We start from the raw sequence: 18987 nt of genomic DNA on the forward strand, positions 1-18987 counted from the left end.
AAGGGCTGAGAGGTATGTCTTTCTCACGCCTATAGTTGGACAGGAAAAAGATCTCCAGTTTCTTTTCATTTTAAACACCCAGGCCACCAGAGAAGGCTTTGTCATAAACGATGGGGAAAAAAATATCAGACCTCCATGATTGCTGAAGGTGTAAGAAATACCGTCAGATTTTGGAGGTGATCTTAGAAAATCTGCCTCGGCTTCCTTATAGAAACCATGTAAGGTTCTCCCGGCTCTGCCTCACCCTGAGCAGGTTCCGGAAGGGGATAGATAGGAAGCCCTCGGACGTCTGGGCCTGAGGGTCCTGGGCTGCCGCTGAGGCCACTCCCCATCTGCAGTCTCATTTGCCTAGTGGGCGGGAATCCCGGCTCTCCTCCACCAGCGGCCTGACTGTGTCCCAAAAAGGGGATAATTAATATAGCACGAGTTGATACGGGCACTGGGCACTGAACTCGATCGTGTAGCACACGTAGGCCGGGCGCCTGGCCCAGAGAGGATGCTCAGGAGGGCAGCTGCAGGAGCCAGCACGCTACAGGGCGCTTGGGGAGCGCGGGCCAGCCAGGGGTGAAAGCCTGTGCTCTCGGAGTGAGAGTATCCGTGGGAGGGCAGCCTCTGGGCACCAGATTCTGGGGCGTTTATTATTTATTTATTATTAATTGATTAATTTTTGAGACAGAGTCTCACTCTGACACCCAGGCTGGAATGCAGTGGCGCAGTCTCGGCTCACTGCAACCTCTGTCTCCCAGGTCCAAGCGATTCTCCTGCCTCAGCCTCCCAAGTAGCTGGAATTACAGGCACGTGCCACCACGCCGGTTCATTTTTTTTTTTTTTTTTAGTAGAGACAGGGTTTCGCCATGTTGGCCAGGCTGGTCTCGAACTCCTGACCTCAAGTGATCCACCTGTCTCGGCCTCCCAAAGTGCTGGGATTACAGTCGTGAGGCACCGCTCCCGGCCTCTGGAACATCTAAAAACAGACCAGAGGCCACCCAATGGAACAGAATGCAGTGTGACATTTCATAACACACGACGCCTCTCCCGGGAAGGGAGAGCCCGCGAGCGCCTCTGCTGGGTGGGTGCAGCGCCATCCCCATTGCACGAACCGAGACGGAGGTGCGGAGGCCGTCCCCGGCCCTGGAGAGTCCTCCCTCTGCCGTCTGCTCTCAGCACCAAGTCTGGCATCGCCAGGGCGCCAGGCACGGCCTTCCCAGGGAGAAGGCTTTTCTGTCATTTTGGATTATTTTACTTTAAATATGTGTGCAAAACCTCAGCTACATTCTTGTGGGCCAGGGATAGGCAACGCGTGCACCTAGGCCTCTTGCTTGCCCCCACACTCCTCCTCCCCAGGGCCACCCCCTCAACCCCCCATGCCATCAGAGTTTTGAACACCGCTGGAGATGGAGGGGGGGAGGGGGGCGAATTTAGGGGAGAGACCCGAACTGCCGGCCAAGGACCAAGGGCTGGCCTCGCCCTTCGCTCCCACTGGGCACCGTTCTCGCCGCGGGACCTTGGCTTGAGCGCGCCCCCTGCGGGCCGCGGTGGGGATTGGCCTCTTGGAAAGAGGGAAATGGGCCGCGCGCGCCGGGGCAGGAGGGGCGCTGCCTCCAGGTCCTCCCGGTTGGGGGTCTCCCCTCCGAGATCCCCGAGGGAACCCGTCCCGTGCACTAGCGGATTTCCGGTCTCTGACCAGCCGGGGCTTCATTTCTACGCGTGCTTTTACTGCTCTCCTCCTCCTCCGGCGGTTTTTTTTTTTTTTTGAAAGGAGCAAACATCCCCAGCTTTAATGCGGCCCAATTATCTCGTTTGCACGACTTAAAATGTTTCTCTTTAACTCATTTCAATCTAGTAAATATGCTTCAGCAAGTAGTTAATTTCTCAGGGATGGCTTCGCCTCGCCATTTGCATATAAAGCGCGTCGGGGCCCGGCCCCTTCTCCGAATGCGCGAGTCCCTTCTCCCGGTGCGCGAGTGGCAGGCAGCCAGGCCTCCTCGTCCAGGGAGGTCGCCTAGGTTTGGCCTAGGGAAGGCGGAGTCTGGGGTCCGCGACAGTGCCTGGGGACCAGGGTGGCAGGGAGGGCAGGGAAACTTGGGCCGGGGAGGGACCAGGACCTTCTGAGCCCCCCAAACCCCCGCCGCCCCGGCCTCCGCCGTCCCTTATTCCGAGGAGGGGCGCCCGTGGGGTAACACGTTGGCGCGAGGGTCGGGGGCGCACTTATCCCCAAGTGCGTTTATTAAATCGCGTCTGGAGATGGATGGACGTGGATACAGGAGAGGAAATCTCAGGGCTCAGTCGAGCAATCTCCTGGCTTTAAATTCCGAATAAAAGTCTCAAATATTCCCGGGTCATGGGGGCACTGTCTCATTAAAACCACTCTCGTCCTGAAACTGCAATGCAGACATTAAAGTGCAGTATTTTTCAATTAGAGCTGACGAATTCAATCAAAATTCCATAGATTAGGATGAAATGAGGCATGGGTCATTTACAGGAATTTAATTGCCGAGCCATTAGACAAATAGTATATTTGCCATTCCCGCGTTATCCATCATATTCGACATCAATACCGGGGCCGCATCTCCCCGTCCCGCGGCCGCCCGGCGTCGGCTGTAAACACTCCCTTCCCTGTATCTTCTGATTATATCTGATTTCATTTAGGGCCATGGGGGATTATAAATGTTCACGCAATCAAGTTCATTAGGACTTCAAATCGCATTTCTGATTGGGATCGCTCTGCCGCCGTCCTCCCAGCGCCTTTCAAACCCCAGCGCGTGGCTTTCAAAACATCTTTTTGAATTTAAAGCCTCACATCCTTTTGTCTTCCGACGCTCCCTCCCGCCCCACCCCTCCCGGCAGCTCCAAGCTCTTCGGGCCTCCTTCCCGGGGAGACAGCCCTGAACCCCTCTTGCTGCGAGCGGGTCTGGGGAGGGCGGGGCTGGGCTCCGCAGGCTGTCGGAACCCCCTCCCACGCCGCGCAGCCGCGGGGCGCTCGTGTCCCTGAGGCCTGAGCTGGCCGTGGAGGACCGGCCCCGCGTGTTCGCGGATCGCGAGTGGGGGCCAGCCCCGCACCTCCTGTCCCGGACAGGCGCTGTGGGTAGGGGGAGCAGAGCGGAGGGGGCGCCTCCCGCCTTTGAATCTCCTGGCTGAGGGCCTCTGGGCAGCGATTAGACCCACCCTTGGGGACTGGCGCTGGGGACCCCTTCCTGGGCTAGTCCCTTTCACTCCAAAGCCCCAGGTGAAGGCGGTAGCCGGTGGAGCAACGCGCTCTTCCTATCAGCAAACCCAAGAAACAAAGGGGGAGGCTCTTCTGGGGAGAGCCCGACAAGAAAGGCTCAAGACATCCCTTCCAGCACAGCTGAAAAATAATAGCTTAATATTAACTGCTTCTCATAAAAATATACTTTCACAGAGACACAGTTACAAGAAGCAAACCCTCATTTTATCCCGTACTTTGTGCTCATGGCTGTTAGCTGCCTCAGTAATTTAATTGGAATGGAACGTGAGAAATGTGTCATTTTTGAAGAATTTATGCATCGCTTCCTAGAAATCTCATTGTGTTAACTAGGAGCCTACTGCGTTCTGTTTAGAACCCATAATCACATTTTTATGTGTCTGTATTACGAGTTAATGTGACCTCCTGTCTTTAGCAGATAAAAAAAATGTTCTCTTGCGATAACATCTGCATCAAACTCTGGCTTACATCAAATACGCCACAACCCTGGTTTTCCAAGGTTCTCCAAACTTACGAACTTTCTTAAGAGCAGGGAAAATAAATGTGAATGGAAAAAGCATCTACCAAATGAATAATTACCCTCTAAATTAAAACCCTGTGTTAAACATAGTCGACAGCAAATACTGCATTCTCAATCATGTTTATTGCTTACAAATTGCATTACAAAGAAATCCACTGTTTTTATTGGAGTGATTAAGCAAAGAATGTTAGGACTGCAGAAATACCATTCTGGAAAATTAGATGAAGGCTGAAAACCCAGCTAGTTACATTGCAATAGTAAATGTATAATTTTGTTAAAGAACACCTTTAACACACGAATGAGGATTGGGCTGTTATTATCGTATCATAAAAGAGTCAACTGAAAATTATATTTATTTATAAACACATTGCCTATAAACTGTACATATTTAATACAAAGGAAGCAGGCAATTCCATAATCAATATTTTAATTACTGAATTTTTTATTATGGCAGCACGATTCTATATGACAGTTTATGAATCTGTAGTTTTCCTAGGCTCCCCTCCCCTTTATCATGTGAGCTAAGATCTTCCTGTTTTCCTCCTTTTTTAATTCTGGGGAGAAAAGGTTGGTGGGCGAGGGTAAGACCGTTTGCTTATGGCGCCACCTGCAGGCCTCTCTGAAAATGAATTTCAATACCTATTCAATCTTCTGCAGGGTTCTAGATTCCTCAGGCTTATTTTAGCAATTTAATGAAATTAATTTTTGTTTTAACAGAGAAAGATGTTAACAATTTCAAGGAAAATCCCAGAGTTTGAAAAGGATTTTGATGTTCCCAAACTACACTTAAATCCTAGAAATGAGATGCAGTATTGACCATAATTGAAACACAGGGGTTTCTGTATATCCCATCTGGTCATAACAAATTTGACTAAGCAGTAATTTATCCTTAAAATAATGGAATAAAAGATACAACATTCCTGGTTTATCCCTTGTTCCTGGGGCAGCCCTGAAGAGATGAAAAGCACTTGGCAAGCTAATAGCACCCGAAATTGTAGTGATTGAGCAGCTTCTTAGGTGCCTGGCGTGGACAGGAGGCGGGGGCACTGGAGTGGACCAGCTCATTCCCCAAGCCTGTATTTTACACCATTTCTGCAGAAGGTTAAGTGTTCTTTGCAAAAGTTCAACAGCCTGCCCCATCAGTATGTGTCTAAAGAGTCATTTCAGAGATTGGAAATTTGACAATTATATACAGTTACTGGGATCAGCAAATGCTCCATAGACTTAGAGAGTCAGTGGCTTTGATTTTCTTTAAACCATACTGAGTCAATGTTTATCAAGTAACTTAAATCAACATAAATGTACTAAAAAGACAGGCCAAATGCTGGGCTCAGAGTTTTAAACATAACATGTCACACAGTGCTGGGTCTGTGTACTAATTGCCTGTGAACTGTGGATTGTGTCTGATGATCCAACAATGAATGTTTCGTCCTGTCCTGGACATGGTTGGTGCTGACAGAGGCCAGCCTCCCCAGGACCAATATTAGTGGAGAGCTTCATTTGTGTATTTTATTTTTTTGAGATGGGGTCTCAGTCTGCCACCCAGGTTGGAGTGTAGTAGCACGATCTCAGCTCACTGCAACCTCTGCCTCCCAGGGTCAAGCAATCCTCTCATCTCAGCCCCCTGAGTAGTTGCGACCACAGGCATGTGCCACCATGCCTGGCTAATTTTTTGTATTTTTGGTAGAGATAGGGTTTCACCATGTTGCCCAGGCTGGTCTTGAACTCCTGAGCTCCAGCAATCCACCTTCCTAGGCCTCCCGAAGTGCAGAGGTTACAGGTATGAGCCACTGTGCCCAGCCACTTGTTTCTTTTTTAATTCCCTGTGGTCAAATGACAAGTAATAATCAAAGACAAAAGTTGGAGGGAAAATATTCCTCTGTTGTCTTTTTTTTTTTTCTTTGACACAGGGACTCACTCTGTCATCCAGGCTGGAGTGCAGTGGTACAATCATAGCTCACTGGAGCCCTGACCTTCCAGGCTTAAGTGATCCTCCTGCTTCAGCCTCCTGAGTAGCTAGGACCACAGGCGCATGCCACAGTGCCTGGTGAATTTTCAAATTTTTGGTAGAGATAAGGTGTCACTGTGTTGCCCAGGCTGGTCTTGAACTCCTGGGCTCAAATGATCCTCCCACCTCCCAAAGGGCGGGCATGAGCCCCTGTGCCCAGCCCTCTGCTATCTTTTTTTTTTTTTTTTTAAAGTAGAAACAGCCGGTAAAAGCATCCTTTACTCTTTTGTTACTTTATGAATTTTGAGCTGTGTGAATGTGTCATTAAAAACTAAATTTGAAATTAAAGGAAATAATTTAGGCCTTGTAGAATTGAGTTTAGATAATACACTCAGTGAGAAAAAGAATACTGTTCAACGTGAACTGCGTAAGAAAGGAAAACATTTTTAGACCCTTTAATAAAACAAACAAACAAACAAACAAACTGGAGTATATTTTGTTCACTGGAAAAGAAGTAAGCCAAGATAATTCTAGTCTTAAAGTAGAATGCCTCTTTAGATGTTTATCAGCTAGCTTACCTCCCTCTCTCCTTCTTTCCCTCCCTGATTCTCTAATTGCCTCCTTTCCTTTTCTTAGTCTTGTCTCCCTCCTCCTGTTCTTCCTCCTTCTCCATCTACTCTTCTTCCTCCTTCTCTGTCTCCTCTTTCTTTTTGTTCTTTTTCTCTCTCTCTCTCTTTTTTTTTTTAGACAAGGTCTCACTTTGTTACCCAGGCTGGAGTGCAGTGGTGCCATCTTTACTCACTGCAACCTCCACCTCCCAGGCTCAGGTGATCCTCCCATCTTAGCCTCCCGAGTAGCTGGGACTATGGGTACATGCCACCACACCTGGCTAATTTTTTGTATTTTTGGTAAAGATGGAGTTTCACCATATTGCCTAGGCTGGTCTCAAACTCCTGGGCTCAAGGTATCCACCCGCTTTGGCCTCCCAAAGTGCTGGGATTACAGGTGTGAGCCACTGTGACTGGCTCTTTCTCTTCTTCTTCTTGATATGGTTTGGATGTTTTTCCCTTCAAAATCTCATATTGAAATGTAACCTCCACTGTTGGAGGTGGGGCCTGGTAGGAGGCGTTTGTGTCATGGGGGCGGATCCCTCATGAATAGCTTAGCAGTATCCCCTTGGTGAGGAATGAATTCTTGCTCTGGTGGTTCACATGAGATCTGGTTGTTTAAAAGAATGTGGCATCTGCCCCCTCTTGCTCTCACTCCTGCTTTCACCATGTGACATGCCTGTTCCCCTTTCACCTTCCACCATGATTGAAGCTTCCTGAGGCCCTCACCAGGAGCAGATGCCGACACCATGCTTCCTGTATAACCTGCAGAACCCTGAGGCAATTAAAACTATTTTCTTTATATATTACCCAGCCTTAGGTATTTCTTAATAGCAATGCAAGAACAGACTAATATAGAAAATTGGTACCAAAGAGTGGGGTGTTACTATAAAGATACCTGAAAATGTGGAAGCAACTTTGGAACTGGGTAATGGGCAGAGGTTGTAAAAGTTTGGAGGGCTCCAAAGAAGACAGAAAGATGAGGGAAAGTTTGGAACTTCCTAGAGACTGGTTAAATGATTGTGACAAAATGCTGATAGTGATATGGACAGTGAAGGCCAGGCTGAGGAGGTCTCAGATGGAAATGAGGAACTTATTGGGAACTGGAGCAAAGGTATAACTGGTCACCCTTGTTATACCTAAGCAAAGAGCTTGGCTGCATTGTGTCCATGCTCTAGGGCTCTGTGGAATTTGAACTTAAGAATGATGACTTAGGGTATCTGGTAGAAGAAAGTCTGTTTTTTTTCTTTTTCTTTTTCTTTTTTTGAGATGGAGTCTTGCTCTGTTGTCCAGGCTAGAGTCCAGTGGCATGATCTTGGCTAACTGCAACCTCTGCCTCCTGGGTTCAAGCAATTCTCCTGCCTCAGCCTCCCAAGTAGCTGGGATTACAGCCACCTGCCACTGTGTTTGGCTAATTTTTGTATTTTTAGTAGAGACGGGGCCTTACCATGTTGGCCAGGCTGGTCTCCAACTCCTGACCTCAAGTGATCTGCCCACCTTGGCTTCCCAAAGTGCTAGGATTATAGGCATGAGCCACTGTGCCCAGCCTGATAGAAGAAATTTCTAAGCAGCAAAGTGTTCAAGAGGCAGCCTGGCTGCTTTTTAACAACCTACAGTTAGATAGGGAAGCAAAGAAATGACTTAAATTTGCAACTTATATTTGAAAGAGAATCAATGCATAAAAGTTTGGAAAATTTGCAGCCTAGCTGTGTGGCAGAGAAAGAAAAAGCATTTTCAAGAGAGGAATACAAGCAGGCCATTGAGCAACCATTTGCTAGAGATTAGAATGACTAAAAAGGAGCCTAGTGCTAATGTCCAAGACAATGGGAAAAAGCACATTTCAGAGATCTCCAAGGCAGCCCCTCCCATCACAAGCCCAGAGGACTAGGAGGAAAGAATGGTTTTGTGGGGCAGGCCCAGGGCCCTGCTGCCCTGCACAGCCTCAGGACACTATTCCCTGTATCCTGGCCACTCTGGCTCCAACATCAGCTCAAAGGGGCCCAGGTACAGCTTGGGCTGCTGCTTTTGAGAGCACAAGCTGCTGTATACATTGGCGGCTTCCACATGGTGTTAAGACTGCAGGTGCACAGAATGCAAGAGTGAAGGAGGTTTGACAGCTGTCACTTAAGATTCCAGAGAATGTATGGAAAAGCCTGGGTGCCCAGGCAGAAGCCTGCCACAGGGACAGAGCCTCCATAGAGAAACTCTACTAGGGCAATATGGAGGGGAAATACAGGATTGCTCAGCTGCTGAATGCAGTTGTGGGAAGGGGATCTCCACCCTCCAGACCCAAGAATGGTAGAGCTACTGGCAGCTTGCAACCTCAGTGTGGAAAAGCTGCAGGCATCTAACTCCAACGTGTGAGAGCAGCCATGTGGGCTGCATCCAGGGAAGCCATAGGGGTGGGGCTACCCAAGGCCTTGGAAGCCCACCCCTCACACCAGGATTCAGGATGCGGAGTCAAATGAGATTGTTTTGGAGCTTTAAGATTTAATGACTGCCCTGCCATTACAGACTTGTGTGGGGCCTGTTGACCCTTTCTTTTGGCCAATTTCTCCCTTTCAGAATGGGAATGTACACTCAATTCCTGTACCACCATTGTATCTTAGGAGTAAACAACTTGTTTTTGACCTCCTAGGCTCATGGGTGGAAGGAACTCCAGATGAGACTTGGGGCTTGGGACTTTTGATTTAATGCTGGAATGAGTTAAGACTTTGGGAGGCTATTGCAAAGAAATAATTGTATTTTGAAATCTGAGGAGGACATGAAATTTGGGGTCTAAGGGTAGAATGATATGATTTGGATATTTGTCCTCTCCAAATCTCATGTGGAAATATAATCCCCAGTGTTGGAGGTGGGGCCTGGTGAGTGGTGTTTGGATCATGGGGGCAGATCCCTCATGAATGGCTTAGTCCCATCCCCTTGGTGATGAGTGAGTTTTCACTCTGGTAGTTCACATAGGATCTGGTTGTTTAAAAGAGTGTTGCGCTGGGCATGGTGTTACACCTGTAATCCTAGCACTTCGGGAGGCTGAGGTGGGCGAATCACCTGAGGTCAGGAGTTCGAGACCAGCCTGACCAACATGGTGAAACCCCGTCTCTACTAAAAATACAAAAGTACCTGGGTGTGGTGGTGTATGCCTCTAATCCCAGCTACTGTGGAGACTGAGGCAGGAGAATCGCTTGAACTTGGGAGGTGGTGGCGCATGCCTGTAATCCCAGCTACTCTGGAGGCTGAGGCAGGAGAATTGCTTGAACTCGGGAGGTGGAGGTTGCAGTGAGCTGAGATTGCGCCATTGCACTCCAGCCTGGGCGACAGTGAAACTCCGTTTCAAAAAAAAAAAGAAAGAAAAAAGAGTGTTGCACCTCCCCACTCTCTTGTTTCTGCTCTTGCCACATAACACACCTGCTCCCCCTTTGCCTTCCACCATGATTGAAGCTTCCTGAGGCCCTTGCTGGGAACAGATGCTAGCACCACGCTTCCTATATAACCTGTAGAACCCTGAGCCAATTAAACCTCTTTTCTTGATAAATTACCCAGCCTCAGGCATTTTTTATAGCAATGCAAGAACGGACTAATACACTTATCTATGTGGAATTATGCAAGTCCTAAGTAGAACTTCCTAACACATGTAGCACAGAGCATAGCTAAACACAGTCATTGAAATAATATTTTTGTCAGGCATTTTTTTTTTTTTTTGCTTTAACAAAGCAATTTGCTAGCAGTAAATACTACAAAACTATGAATAAGTTCCATCTCATCTGATGATTAAGATAGGGCCAGAGAACCCACTAGCCATTTTTGTCTCAAAGAATCATGGCCATCCATAAATCAGGTACAATATTCAGCACATCTCGACAGCCACCAGAACCCAGGTGACTCAGAACTCATTTCTAGTGCCCGTTTATTTCCTACCCATTCTCTTGCAGCTGAGATGTTATGTTCCTGAGAAGTTAGGGGCAGAGTAAAGGATTCTTTCCAGCTGAGGTGGTTCAGTTCATTGCTGTGTGCCTGCTGCACATGGTCCATGCTGACCAACAGCACTTGGCTGAAGGTCTGGTTGCCATAGTTCATATGATATTGACTTGGCAGGGTGGGACTAAGGGAATGCTCATCATAGAAATCACCTGACTGCCTGTGGGACACTGATGAGAGCAATGGCCGGGGAAGCCACACAGTGCACAAACTGCCACCTGCCCTGGGAATACGACAGCCCCCGTTCAACACAGGCCCATAGGCAGAGAGAACATGGCCAAGAATGGGAGCCCTTCTCTCCAGCTTCCTAATATGCCCAGGTTTCTGCAGCAGCCTTGAGACAAGTTGTCCTATGCTTGGCTGTGAGCACCACAAGCAGGAGGGCACCAGTCAAGTCTGTCTTGTTGATGATGGATCCTTGGCCCCAAGCACTGGGCTCCACCCCCAGCAGACTTTCAAAAGTGATAGCTAAATGAATGAGCAAATGTCAAGAAAAAAAAAAAGAAACCCAGAAAATAGTAAGTGTTGATGATGATGTGGGGGAATTGGAACTCTTGCGTATTGCTGGTGGGAAGTTAAAATTGTGCAGCTACTATGGAAAATAATATAGAGGTTCCTTAAAAGATTAAATCCAGAACTGGCATCCCACTTCTGGGTATACATCTAAAGGAATTGAAAGTAGGATCTGGAAGAGCTGTTTGCACACCCATATTCATTGCAGCATTCTTCACCATAGCCAAGAGGTGGAAACAGTCCAAGTGTCCATTGACAGATGAGTGGATACACAAAATGTGGTATATACAACAGAATATTATTCAGCTTTTATTTATTTATTTTTATTTTTATTTTTATTTTTTTTGAGACAGAGTCTCACTCTGTCACCCAGGCTGAAGTGCAGTGGTGTGATCTCGGCTCACTGCAACCTCCATCTCCCGGGTTCAAGCAATTCTCCTGCCTCAGCTTCCCGAGAAGCTGGGACTACAGGTGCCTGCCACCATGCCCGGCTAATTTTTTGTATTTTTAGTAGAGGCAGGGTTTCACCATGTTAGCCAGGATGGTCTCAATCTCCTGACCTTGTGATCCGCCTGCCTCAGCCTCCCAAAGTGCTCACTACAGGCGTGAGCCACTGTGCCCGGTCTATTCAGCTTTTAAAAAGGAAGAGGCCAGGCATGGGGGCTCATGCTTATAGTCTCGGCACTTTGGGACACCGAGGTGGGAGGGTGACCTGAGCCCAGGAGTTCAAGACCAGCTAGGGCAACATGGCGTGAGAACCTGTTTCTACAAAACCTTTTTTTTTTTTTTTTTAGTTAGCCAGATACGGTGGTGTGTGCCTGTGGTCCCAGCTACTCAGAAGGTTGAGGCAGGAGGATCAGCTGAACCTAGGATGTCAAGGCTGCTGTGAGCTGTGTTCATGACACTGCACTGCAGCCTGGGTGACAGAGTAAGACCCTGACTCCAAAAAAAAAAAAAAAAAAAAGAAGAAGGAAATCCTGTGGCATGCTACAACATGAATGTTGAGGACACTACGCTGAATCAAAGAAGCCAGCTGCAAAAGGACAAATATTGTATGATTCCATTTAGTAGGAGGTATTTTAGAGCAGTCAAAACTATGGGCACAGTAAGTAGACTGGTGGCTGCCAGGGCTGGGGGGAGGGGAAATAGGGAGTTGCTTATCAATATGAAAAAGTTCTAGAGAACGATTACACAGCAGTGTGAATCTATTTAACACTACTGAACTGCACACTTAAGATAGCTAAGAGGACTTTTTTTTTTTTTTTTTTGAGATGGAGTCTCACTGTCTCCCAGGCTGGAGTGCAGTGGCATGATCTCTGCTCACTGCAATCTCCGCCTCCTAGGTTCAAGCAATTCTCTGCCTCAGTCTCCTGAGTAGCTTAAATTACAGGCGTCCGCCACCCGCCTGGCTAATTATTTTTTTTTTTTGTATTTCAGTAGAGATGGGGTTTCACCATCTTGGCCAAGTTGGTCTTGAACTCCTGACCTTGTGATCCACCCGCCTTGGCCTCCCAAGTGCTGGGATTACAGGTGTGAGACACCACACCCGGTCAGGAAAATTTTATATTATGTGCTTTTTACCACAATAAAATGTAAAAAAAATTAAAAGTAAATGAACAAATGAGCGAATGGTTTATTCCAAAGGAACTTCATGGATTAACTCTTCCCAGGAGCATCTGAATTTAAAAATTCTTAGGGGTGAAACTAATGAAAAAGAAATAATTCCTCCATGTTGGCAAAATTTCAGGCAGCTATGGGGAGACCTTTGGGGATCACTGTGAGAATCATGTTGCTGTTTTTAAGCTGCAGTTTGGGGGAAAATAAGTTTTTGGAAACCTAATAATTGATTATTATTTATTAGATTTTTAGAAGTGTAAAGTCAGTATGTTTTCATTTATTTATTTATTTAAACACAGTCTTGCTCTATCGCCCAGGCTGGAGTGCAGTGATGCAGTCTCAGCTCACTGCAACCTCCACCTCCCAGGTTCAAGTGATTCTCCTGCCTCAGCCTCTCAAGGAGCTGGGATTACAGGCAACTGCCACTGTGTCCAGCTAATTTTTGTATTTTTAGTAGAGACAGGGTTTTGCCATGTTGGTCAGAGGCTGGTCTCGAACTCCTGACCTCAGGTCATCCACCTGCCTTGGCCTCCGAAAGTGCTGGGATTACAGGCATGAGCCACCATGCCCGGCCAAGTCAGTACTTTTTGTTTGTTTGTTTTGAGATGGAGTCTCCCTCTGTCGCCCAGGCTGGAATGCAGTGACACGATCTCAGCTCACTGCAACCTCCACTTCCTGGGTTCAACTGATTCTCCTGCCTCAGCCTCCCGAGTAGCTGGGATTACAGGCACGTGCCACCATGCCAGGCTAATTTTTTGTATTTTTAGTAGAGACGCGGTTTTGCCATGTTAGCCAGGATGGTCTCCATCGTCAGTATGTTTTAAAAGAGCTCTGCATTCTTCCGGGGCTCCTGAATACATATTTAAAATTTTAGAAAGTCAGCCAAACTGTTTTCTATGGTAGGGTGGGGTGGAAGGGGTGGCTGGAGGGTGTAGTCTTAGAAGACAGGCATATTTCCATTTTCAGAATTCAGTGAGGACTGGGCTTCTTAAAGGCTATGGTGGCTGTATTTCTTACTGTTCTTACCCTTGCTATTTAAATAACATTGCTGGCTGGGCATGGTGATTCATGTCTGTAATCTCAGCACTTTTTGGGAGGCTGAGGCAGGCAGATTGCTGAGCCCAGGAGCTCAAGACCAGTCTGGGCAACAAAGCGAGACCCCATCTCTACAAAAAATAAAAAAATTGATGGTGTGCACCTGTAGTCCCAGCTGCATGGGGGACTGAGGCAGCAGGATCACTTGAGCCCAGAAGGTCAAGGCTGCAGTAAGCCACGTTCAAGCCACTGCACTCCAGCCTAGGTGACAGAGTGAGACCTTGTCTCGAAAAAAAAAAAAATGCTATTTTTCCCCATTTTTTACAGTGTCTATCTTATATTGGGCTGTTTTCTTCTTCTAATGATAAAACAATCCTAATAACAGAAGGAACCATTTATCGAGTTCTTTCTCTGGGTTGGGCTCTGGGCCTGGGTTTTTGCAGTTTCTCTGCTCAATGGGGCCTGCAGACCAGGATCCAAGGTTAATAGAAACATCCAAATGCTTGGAGCCACAGAATCTGGGCCCTACTCCAAATCTCTAGAGTCTGAATCTGCATTCCAACAAGATCCCTTCAAATTTGGAGAAGACCTGCCTTACACCAGACATCTTACTAATTCCTAAGTAAGTGAGAGAGGCGCAGATACGTTCACTTCCCAGGTGAGCAAATTGAGCCATTTCAGTTAAGTCATTGTTCTTGTTCAGTGGAGAAGCTCTGAACCTGTCTCTAAGGTGTTACCTTGGGCTGCTACTCATCTTCCAGTGTATTGCATCCCTTTCCAGGACAAAGCAATCTTCCTAGAGTCCCACTGAGACCAAACCTGCTCACCTGCTTCATGGTTCCTCATAGCCTGTCCAGTGAAGTTCAGAATACTTGGTCTGGAAGCCAAGTACCTCCTGATCTGCCCCCACCTTCTCTAGCCTTGCCTCCTTCCAGCTGCCAAAGTGTGGGGATCCTCCTAGCCGGGAGGATAAATCACTATCCCTCCACGGAACTCTGTACTTCCCTGCACCCCTGCCTTCATTCAAGTTTTCCTTTGGAGGCAGTGGTAAATCCTGAAAGTCTATGTAGGAGAGGCTTGGGGAGAGTCATCTGCCTGGGATGGGGATCTGAGGGGTCTTGAAGCTGAGTTTACGTAGCCCTTTTGTAGGACAGATCAATTGTCCATCTCAAAGGGTGGGTGAAGGTGGGTCAGCTGATGGGGCTGGGGGATGCTGTCTTATCACTCCCTAGGCAGGTCCACTGTGTTAAAACTTGATTGTCCACTAAGGTGCACCCTGGCTAACTCCTTCATGATGCCCATCCTCACTTCCTGGGCTCTGCCTGGGCCTCCCTTTCACTCCATAATGGGCTCTACTCATGGTACACACAACAACCCACCTCACCCTGCAGTTATTTGCTGGGGTCTGAATTCCCTTTCCAGATTCTATCAATGGGAGGGTAGTATGGTTTGTATATTTGTTTCCTCCTAATCTCATGTTGAAGTTTGATCCCCAGCGTTGCAGGTAGGGCCTCATGAGAGGCGTTTGGGTCACAGGGCCTTGGTGACCTCCCTGCAGTATTGAGTGAGTTCTTGCTGGATTAGTGCACTTGGGAACTGATTGTTAAAAAGCCTAGCACCTTCTCCTCTCTCCCGTGTCCCTCTCTTGCCATGTGACACACTGGCTCCCTTTCATTTTCTGCCATGAGTAAGTTTCTTGAAAGGCCTCGCCAAAAGCACATGCTGGCACAATGCTTCTTGTACAGCCTGCAGAACTGTGAGCTGAATAAACCTCTTTTCTTTACAAATTGCTCGGCCTCAGCTGTTCCTTTAGAGTGATGCAAAACAGACCAATACAGAGGGAGTGTCTTCTCTGAGGTTCATTGGGGCAGCACCTTGTGCTGGCTATAATGGAAAAAAGAGAGCCACTGCTTGTCCTTGGAGGATGACCATGAAGAGTCTTTGCTTTAAAATACAGTGTATTCATAGAAAATTTGATGTCTCATAGGGCCAACAGATCAGGAGATGACTGCTGTTGAAAAGGTGTTTTATTGCTCACTGTTCCTAAGAGGAGAGGGTATGCTACAACAGGGGGGCAGACCATGGGGAAGCCCCAGGGTCTTTCAGGAGGCAGGGGAGGAATGGGCAAGAGAGGGCAAGGCTGAAGTTTGGCTAGTTTGAATAATTTCAGCAGACTCTGGGGCATAGGGCTTTCCCAAGTTGTGTGGCACCTGCTCTGGAGTAGACAGTGGTCTGGCATGTGAGAAAGAGTGGGATATAAGAGGTGGTTGAGGTGTGGGCTCTGGGCTCCAGATTGGTTGGCTAACATTGGAAAAGCATGCTCTGTGTGGAACTGTTTACTGTTACTAAGAACCAGCTAAGCCTGGTGGGTGGGGGGCAGTCAGTTCCTCCTGGGTCAGCAAGGCCCTAGATGTCAAAGCATCTGAATAGAGAAAGTAAGCTGGGGGAGGGGGAGGGATTGAGTAGCTGCAATCTCAGCTACTCAGGAGGCAGAGGCAGGAGGATTACGTGAGGCCAGGAATTAGAGCCTGGGCAACATGCAAGATCCCATCTATATAAAATAGAAAAAATTATCCCAGTGCAGTGGTGTGCACCTGTAGTCCCAGCTACATGGGAGGCTGAGGCAGGACGATCACTTGAGCTGAGAAGGTCGAGGCTGCAGTGAGCTATGATTGCACTGCTGCACTCCAGCCTGGGTGACAGAGTGAGATTCTGGCATATATATATCTGGGCACGTGGAACCAACATACGTTTTCTTCCTAGCCAGACACTGATGGGACAAGCGGGCTTTCTATGGCTAACTGATCCCAGATAAGTGCACTGGAGAGAGATGCACCATTTTGTGGGAACCACCCTCTACCCCAAGGTGTATATATATATGGAATAGAGAAAATAAGACAAGGTTGATATAGTCCTTTTTGTCTAGAGGATCTCTCTTGGCATGTGATGCTCAGGCTGAGCTGAAGGCCTCTTTGATCAACCTGTGTCTGTTCCTGGCATCTGACTTCCTGGACTGTTCCTGGAGCTGGAGCAGTGGCTTTTGGTGAGGGTGTCACACGAAGACTCACACAGGATGGAAACTTCCACTCACCATCCTGCCGGTGTCCTCCTGGGGAGCTCTGGGCTGTAATATGCTTGGGACCACTGAGAGCATCGACAGGCCTTGGGCAGGTGCGCATGCCGTGGTTGCAAGTGTCCTTTCTCAACATGCAGGTCCATTGTGATCTAGGGTACAGAGCTTCCCCGGGTGGTCGGGCCCCAGCGGGGTGAGAGGCCTGTCTGTGAGGGGAGGGTCCCAAGGCTCAGGGGCAGCATGAGGGCTGCTAACACATTGGAAAAATACGTATACAGTAGGTCCTTAAATAATGTTTTGTTTAATGTCATTTTATTATAACACCGATAAGAAACCAAACTGATTCGGCCGGGCGTGATGACTCATGCCTGTAATCCCAGGACTTTGGAGGCCGAGGCGGGCAGATCACCTGAGATCGGGAGTTTGAGACCAGCCTGACGAACATGGAGAAACCCCGTCTCTACTAAAAATAAAAAATTAGCCGGGCGTGCTGGCACATGCCTGTTATTCCAGCTACTAGGAAGGCTGAAGCAGGAGAATCGCTTGAACCTGGGAGGCAGAGGTTGCGGTGAGCCAAGATTGTGCCAGTCTCAAAAAAAAAAAAAAAAAACCAAACAAAAAAGAAACAAGACTGATTCCTGGCCAAGGCTATTGTCTGTGTGGGTTTTCTCTGGGTGCTCCAGTTCCCACCCACATCCCAAAGCTGAGCAGGTGAGGTGAGCTGTCGTGTCTGAATTGTCCCAGTGTTGTGTGTGGGTGGGTGGGTGTGGGGGTGTGTGAGCACCCTGCGATGGAACAGCACCCCGTCCAGGCCTGGTTCCTGCCCTGCACACTGAGTTGCTGGGGTGGACTCTGGCCACCCACGACCCTGAACTAGAATAAGCACATTAGAATATGAATGAATGAATGAATGAATGAATACAAATTATTGTAAAGGAAAAATTCATAAGGCATATAATAATCATCCAAATGCATGACAATAAATGATGCGGTATGAGAGGGCCTAGCAAGCCTGCCACATTGGTGACTGTTCTGAACTTCATGGTGGTAGGAGGTGCTCCTGACAAGGTTCGTTTTGCAAACATTTATTCCTTGATCTAATCCACCAGCAGGACAACCACCATCACATACTGATTCACCAAAAATTGGGTAAATATTTATCTTACTTGTTATTAATCTCTTTTAAAGGCATGTGTAGCTTGCCTTTATTTCAATGTTTACTATTAGAATTGTATTGGTCTTTATTAAGAAGTGTGGTGATCTTTTTGTGACCAGAAATATGCTGTAGGAACATCACTCTTGTTTATATCAATCAACCTTGGGAAAACTGGCATTGTTATACCTCATTTCGCTTAAAGCTGGTTCCCTAGAACCTATCGAAGATCTTAACTGAGGACTCACTGTACCTTTTGGCTTAACTGTTGTTGAAAGGTACTTTCCCAGACCAAGTGCTGTGATAGTCACGATTTCACTGGATTTTCACAAGTGACCCTGAGAGGCAGAAAGGGCTTTTGTTGCCAATTCCATTTCGAGGTGAACCTGAAGCTTGGCAAGGTCTGTGCTTCACCCAGTCCCACTGAGAGCAAGTGGGAAGGGAACTCCCATCACCTCCATCTGCATCAGGGCACTCTCCTCAACACACAGCCCACGGAAGGGCAGTGAGGAGAACAACAGTATTGGTTGCAGCGTTCTGCGTTTCAGTGCAAAACACCCTGTGGCTCCAAAAGTAGATAATTCTGCAGGGGCTTTGGCAAGGGTAACAAGGGGATGAGGTCAAAGCACCTTTTGCCAAACAGTCTGCGAAGGGCACAGCGGCAAAGATGCTGCAGGCAGCGTGGGGTATGGGCCAAGGCAAAGAGGGACTGGTAGAACGGCTTGTGCATCTGGAAGGGAAGGCAAGTGGATTAGAAATCTGGGCACGTGGAACCAACATACGTTTTCTTCTTAGCCAGACCACTGATGGTACAAGTGGGCTTTTCTATGGCTAACTGATCCCAGATAAGCGCACTGGAGAGAGACACACCATTTTGTGGGAACCACCCTCTACCCCAGGGGCTTGTGTGCTCTCCCAAAGCATGGTTCCTGCCGAGTGAGAGGGGATTCTGACTGGGGTGACTTCAGATGCTCCAGGTGGTCTCCCCGAATTCCGTTTTGCTCTGTCCTCTTTGCACAGCAGCCCTACAGCTCCGGGGTGGCCCTGTTCATCTCCCCTAGTCACGACCAGCTCTTCCCTTTTCCCAGGGAGGGGCTCAGGAGCGAGTGCATGGCATTGGTCTGGTGGTCAGTCATGCACACATGACTCAAGTCAGTGAAACAGAAAAAACACACACAACTCTTCTCACTCTCTTTTTTTTTTTTTTTTTGAGATGGAGTCTAGCTCTGTCGCCCAGGCTGGAGTGCAGTGGCGCGATCTCGGCTCATTGCACCCTCTGCCTCCTGGGCTCAAGCGATTCTCCTGCCTTAGCCTCCTGAGTA

The 18987-nt window shown here is 47.9% G+C and overlaps 1 protein-coding gene and 1 long non-coding RNA gene across 2 annotated transcripts in view; one reads left to right on the plus strand and one right to left on the minus strand.

Moving 5' to 3' along the window:
* The window catches only part of LOC129058179 (uncharacterized), a 118280-nt gene that overhangs the window by 9157 nt on the left and 90136 nt on the right, over positions 1 to 18987 (plus strand). The window lies entirely within an intron of this gene.
* ASB18 (ankyrin repeat and SOCS box containing 18) overlaps positions 18183 to 18987 on the minus strand; it is a 69196-nt gene continuing 68391 nt past the window's right edge. The window contains exon 6 of the mRNA XM_002813024.3: positions 18183 to 18395. Coding sequence (XP_002813070.3) covers positions 18210 to 18395 — 186 coding nt within the window. The 3' untranslated portion in view covers positions 18183 to 18209. The remainder of the gene's footprint in view (positions 18396 to 18987) is intronic.

The sequence above is a fragment of the Pongo abelii genome, chromosome 11 (assembly GCF_028885655.2).
Source record: "Pongo abelii isolate AG06213 chromosome 11, NHGRI_mPonAbe1-v2.0_pri, whole genome shotgun sequence".
Lineage (NCBI taxonomy): Eukaryota > Metazoa > Chordata > Mammalia > Primates > Hominidae > Pongo > Pongo abelii.